General features: G+C 33.5%; 1 protein-coding gene across 3 annotated transcripts in view; it reads right to left on the bottom strand.

Annotated features, from left to right (window-relative positions):
- Positions 1 to 962: 962 nt before the first annotated feature.
- LOC122829687 (complement C3-like) overlaps positions 963 to 6,111 on the bottom strand; it is a 28,172-nt gene continuing 23,023 nt past the window's right edge. For all 3 annotated transcript variants that reach the window (XM_044114440.1, XM_044114441.1, XM_044114442.1), the window contains 5 exons: positions 5,916 to 6,014; positions 5,140 to 5,232; positions 4,957 to 5,040; positions 4,574 to 4,712; positions 963 to 1,390 (listed from right to left, as the gene is read on the bottom strand). In XM_044114440.1, the coding sequence (XP_043970375.1) occupies positions 1,243 to 1,390; positions 4,574 to 4,712; positions 4,957 to 5,040; positions 5,140 to 5,232; positions 5,916 to 6,014 (563 nt within the window). In that variant the 3' untranslated portion in view covers positions 963 to 1,242. The remainder of the gene's footprint in view (positions 1,391 to 4,573; positions 4,713 to 4,956; positions 5,041 to 5,139; positions 5,233 to 5,915; positions 6,015 to 6,111) is intronic.

The raw sequence follows: 6,111 nt of genomic DNA, 5'->3' as shown, positions 1-6,111 counted from the left end.
ATGCTGTGATGTTTTTTTATTTCTCAGAAATTAAGGATCAATGATGACAACTTACTCATTTACCCATTTGGACATAAAAAAAGGGAATTTACATTTTTTATGTCTACTGAAAAAATCTAGACACAAAAAAACAAAAATTTCCTTAAAATGGATCTTTGGTACATTATTTATATTACACTTTATTTTTTTTCAATGGGTGATTTTTATAATTGAACTTGAGACACACAAACTGTTCTGGATCAAATTGACCCGGTGATTAAAATCAAGAGAAATGTGTCATGTATTTATGTTTTCCTTCACTTCTGCTGAGTGTCACTCAGTGTGGGTGAAGTTTGTCCACAGGAACAGAAAAGATTCCTGTCAAAAGTTGTATGAACACCTGCTTTCTCAGTTTCCTTGTGAAGTAAATAGAATAGTGAGGGTGTGTGTGTGTGTGTGGTGAAATGTGGTTTATAGCTGCAAGGAAACATACAGAATTGGACATTTTTTGATCTTATTTACCTTTCAACTTGACTGCTGGGTCAAATTGACCCGAACAGTATCTATGTAAAAAGTAGACCCAAGGGGGGTGCAAATGCGTAAAATGAATACATTTTCAATTTATATATAGAGTGCACCTATTAAGACAAATAGAAAAAGTTTTGTGCAAAAAAAAAAACTTCCAACTATTTAAAAAAAAAAAAGTAAACTTTCAAACGGGTCAATTTGACCCTGAACATAACAGGAAGGTTAAGTAGATTGTAGAACTGTGGGACCAAATCAAATTTTTACAAACAATTTAAAAGCCAGCGCTTTTTGGAGACTTGGAATAAAACATCTGAAATTACTAAGAAAAAACTTAAAACCAAACTGTTGAAAATCATGCTGTCTGAATCTTGCACCATTATAATTTACATTTTATTATGCATCAAGTGAGAAGAAAAACTGCATAAAATAATTAAATTAAAATCTTGCAAAAAAAATTGGGGTTTAATTGTATTCCTTTATTCACACTATTATCCATTTGCATGTGCACTTAAAATAACAGACAGTTCCTCCAAATACATTTGCATGTTCTTTGTAACTATTGCAGTGAGGAATACCTTACACATTAAACATCAACTTATAGGAGCCTGTTGTTAGTGACAGTTGATATAAAGTATGAAAACCTCCCTTTACAAGTTAGAACAATGTTTGGAGAAGAAAAAAAAACAATTATCAAGAAGGGTTTCAGAATAACTAGCAAGATTAACTTTTCATTTTCTATTTCTTCATCATACATCCAAAGTGTAACAACTGATCCTCCATGTTCTCCAAATCCGAACAAACGGAGTAATGTATGTCAGTCTGGCACTCTTCTCTGGTCGGCCAGTACTCGACCCAAGTAGTCTCACCAATGATGTACCGGTATCTGAACACACAATAGGGAACAATGCATTGAGTTTTCACTAAGCAAGATTTTAGACGGTTATGCTTTATTCAAGGACCAAGTGCATCAGAATATCAAAAAATATATCTTAGATGACTTCTGATTTTTATGAAATGTTTTAACAAAACTTTAAAAGTATTTTGGCTGTTTATTAGCAAAATATGAGGACTTATCAAAGCAAGTTGGGTTCAATTAAAAAATCATCTCACGATTCAAGGAGCTACATATTTCATTAAAATAGAATTTTAAATCTTATCACCATGAAAACTGCTATGAGACTCAAAACAATTAATTTGTGTAAGTCTCCTGTCGATTTTCACCAAAAATATGAAGCCTTTTGGCTCTGCCACACCCAACTTAGTCTAAATAGTACGGTGGCCCTGAGGTGCAAACCACTACAACATTAACAAAACCACTACAATATTAACGAAAACACAACAACATTAACGAAAACACTTCAACATTAACGAAAACACTTCAACATTAACGAAAACACAACAACATTAACGAAAACACTACAATATTAACGAAACCACTACAACATTAACGAAAACACTACAATATTAACGAAAACACAACAACATTAACGAAAACACTACAACATTAACGAAAACACTACAATATTAACGAAACCACTACAACATTAACGAAAACACTACAATATTAACGAAAACACAACAACATTAACGAAAACACTACAACATTAACGAAAACACTACAACATTAACGAAAACACAAAATTAACGAAAACACAAAATTAACGAAAACACTTCAACATTAACGAAAACACTACAACATTAACGAAAACACTTCAACATTAACGAAAGCACAAAATTAACGAAAACACAAAATTAACGAAAACACTACAATATTAACGAAAACACTTCAACATTAACGAAAGCACTTCAACATTAACGAAAACACTACAACATTAACGAAAACACTTCAACATTAACGAAAACACAACAACATTAACAAAACCACTACAACATTAACGAAACCACTACAACATTAACGAAAACACTTCAACATTAACGAAAACACTGCATTAACAAAACCACAACAACATTAACGAAAACACTACAATATTAACGAAAACACTTCAACATTAACGAAAACACAACAACATTAACAAAACCACTACAACATTAACAAAACCACTTCAACATTAACGAAAACACTTCAACATTAACGAAAACACTGCATTAACAAAACCACAACAACATTAACGAAAACACTACAATATTAACGAAAACACTTCAACATTAACGAAAACACAACATTAACAAAACCACTTCAACATTAACGAAAACACTTCAACATTAACGAAAACACTGCATTAACAAAACCACAACAACATTAACGAAAACACTTCAACATTAACGAAAACACTTCAACATTAACGAAAACACTTCAACATTAACGAAAACACAACAACATTAACGAAAACACTACAACATTAACGAAAACACTTCAACATTAACAAAACCACTTCAACATTAACGAAAACACTTCAACATTAACAAAACCACTTCAACATTAACAAAACCACTTCAACATTAACGAAAACACAACAACATTAACGAAAACACTTCAACATTAACGAAAACACTTCAACATTAACAAAACCACTTCAACATTAACAAAACCACTTCAACATTAACGAAAACACTTCAACATTAACAAAACCACTTCAACATTAACGAAAACACTTCAACATTAACGAAAACACAACAACATTAACGAAAACACTTCAACATTAACGAAAACACTTCAACATTAACAAAACCACTTCAACATTAACGAAAACACTACAATATTAACGAAAACACAATATTAACGAAAACACTTCAACATTAACGAAAACACTTCAACATTAACGAAAACACTTCAACATTAACGAAAACACTTCAACATTAACGAAACCACTTCAACATTAACAAAACCACTTCAACATTAACGAAAACACTACAATATTAACGAAAACACAAAATTAACGAAAACACTACAACATTAACGAAAACACTTCAACATTAACGAAAACACAACAACATTAACGAAAACGGAAAGGGAATGTCCCAGTTGGAGACCTGAGAGATCGCTGATTGGATGACAGTGCTTTTGAACCGGAAGTTATCGCTTGAACGGGTCGGCCCGTTGTTGTGATAAATTATATCGTCCGCCATATTGAAAGTGGCTTATCTACCAGCAAGCTAATACAAGTAAATGGACCGAACTTCGTAAAGTGCTGTTCTGCAAAGTATTTCAAGTGAAATGAATGCCACTGTTACAATCTGTCACACATTATTATATAGGAATGAAAAAAAGGACGTTTCGAACTTTTTGATGTGATTATTTCATTGTTTTGGGGCACAACAATTACATTTGATACAGCTGATTCTGATAAATAGTTTTATTGATGAACACACCCATACCTTTACAGTGATGTATTCATGAACATATTAACACAATTCCATAATTCAATGTGCATTTGCTATTTCAAGATATGAATTAAAAAACATAACGTAAAGGCAGTGGGTCCACTTTGTACAGTAAAACCGTTGAAACTCGTCCACGCAGCAGCTTTTCTCTACTGCCACTTTCAAGATGGCGGTGATGTAAGTAGGAACCAGCGTATATGTATTTATGCCTATTGTCCAATCAGCGATTTCTGAGGTCTCCAACTGGGACATACCCTTTACGTTTTCGTTAATGTTGTAGTGCTTTTGTTAATGTTCTGTTTTCGTTAATGTTGTAGTGGTTTTGTTAATGTTGTAGTGGTTTGCACCTCAGGGCCACCGTAAAATAGTCTAGACTAAGTTGGGTCTAGGATTTACCCTAGACCCAACTTAGTCTAGGGAAGTTGACAAGTAGTAATTTTTTTTTTGGTTTTTTAGAAAATTATGCATTTTCTAAACATGTTAACTTGTAAAGTAAAAATTATGCAGAATTAATAGAGAAACTACAGAAACCCAATGAAACCCATTTGTCATTTAGTTAACTTGCTGAAAAATCTGAAATAGTGTATAATCTTAGGTTCAGGAAGAAATCCTATTCCCCTAAAAGTCAAATAAGCCTCTTCCTTGCCGGTTCTGCTGCTACACCAACATGACTCTGGATCTTGAAGCCATATAAACAACCCTTACAACATACAAACACACTTACGAGGTGCCAACGATGTGAATATCAGATGATGAACCCATGATCAGGTAGGTTTTGCTTGGTTTCAGATCCAGCGCCTCTCTGCAGTGCTTGTAACTAAGGAATGTGCGGTATTTTCCCTGTGGACTCTCATCAGTCGTCCCTATCCAAGAGAAGGTGTGTTAGAAAAGAGAACGCTGGACACACGAACTGGCATAAGTACAACAGGCATTCAGGACATGTTTATTGTCCTTAAATGTTCGGTTTCTAACAGTAAAGACAGATTCTCTGTGGATTCAAGCAGAATCTCTTATGAACTTGCAGTAGATTAAAATAGCAGTCCAAGAAATTTGTTTTTTACACAGTCCGGATATACAAACAATCAAAAATAAACAGAGAACACCCACCTTTCTTATAGGTTTGCAAAATGCGCACGGTGTAGGAGTCGCTGGTGTAATTGCCAGAAAAATCCTCCACAACTACTTTGTAAACTGAAATAAAGAACATTTATAAACTGTGATGACCTCTCACTCAATAAAGCCTTTAGAAAAGATGTCCCTATAATTTCACACTATAATGAACACTCTTACCAAAATCTATTTTGCTTGATTCTGAGGATTCACAAGCTTTTGCAAGACGGTTATCATTGCTGAGTCCCTCTTTTCTCTGTTTACTGCAGTTTTCTGAAGAAAAATAAACAGGAAAGTTAAGATACGTCTGTGAGGAGTGTAAGAGAGCAAATGTGTAATATATATTTGTAAAAACGGTTATGCTTCATTAACATGTGTGCATGCTGGATTTGAACACGTTTGAACGTGCCTCCAATACTGGGTGAAGAAAATGAACAACAATATTTTCAGTAGGGTTCTTGCATTGTCTTACTTTATAGTACAATTTTTTGCAAGAACACAATTCTATTTTGTGTTGGTGACAATCCAAACTCAATGTTTTTTACTCCTTAGACTTAAGTTTGCCTGCTTACCTATTCATAATTCATCTTGATAAGCAATGAACATTATTTAGCATTAAAAAGTAGGATCAAGAACTTGCTAGTTCTAATTGGAAAAACAAAATCTGTTTCTGTCAAAATCTTCTTTGTACATCAACCGTTTTCAATCTTGCTTACATAAAAATGGTGTGTCCTCTTTGTTAAATTGTTGTTTACAATACACTCAACTACAAACCCACCCCCAAAAAAAACATGGAAAAATGCCATTATAATCCTTTAAACACCATTTGTATCATTTTCAACAAAGTTTTAAAAAGAATAAGGAAAAATTATGAAAAAAGTGTTTCAAAATGTGTTCTAGCATTCCAGCGTGAGTTGTGTTGCATGGTTTATAAACAGCCTAGATAATTACGTTACCTTCAGCACAGAGACATGCCTCGCCTTCACAAAGCCTCAATAACTCGCCACTTTCCCTCTGAGGACGGTAGAACTTCACACACCGTTTCTCTGAAGCAGCTAACAGAAACACATTACTTTAACCCTATACCTTTGAGGATTCGTGAAGGTATTAATGTTTTAAGCATTTAGACATTTACAACGCAGATCTTGAATG

Source organism: Gambusia affinis, linkage group LG04, assembly GCF_019740435.1.
Source record: "Gambusia affinis linkage group LG04, SWU_Gaff_1.0, whole genome shotgun sequence".
Taxonomy (NCBI): Eukaryota; Metazoa; Chordata; class Actinopteri; order Cyprinodontiformes; family Poeciliidae; genus Gambusia; species Gambusia affinis.
The sequence above is the reverse complement of the archived record's forward strand: the minus strand, read 5'-3'. Positions and strand labels throughout refer to the sequence as shown.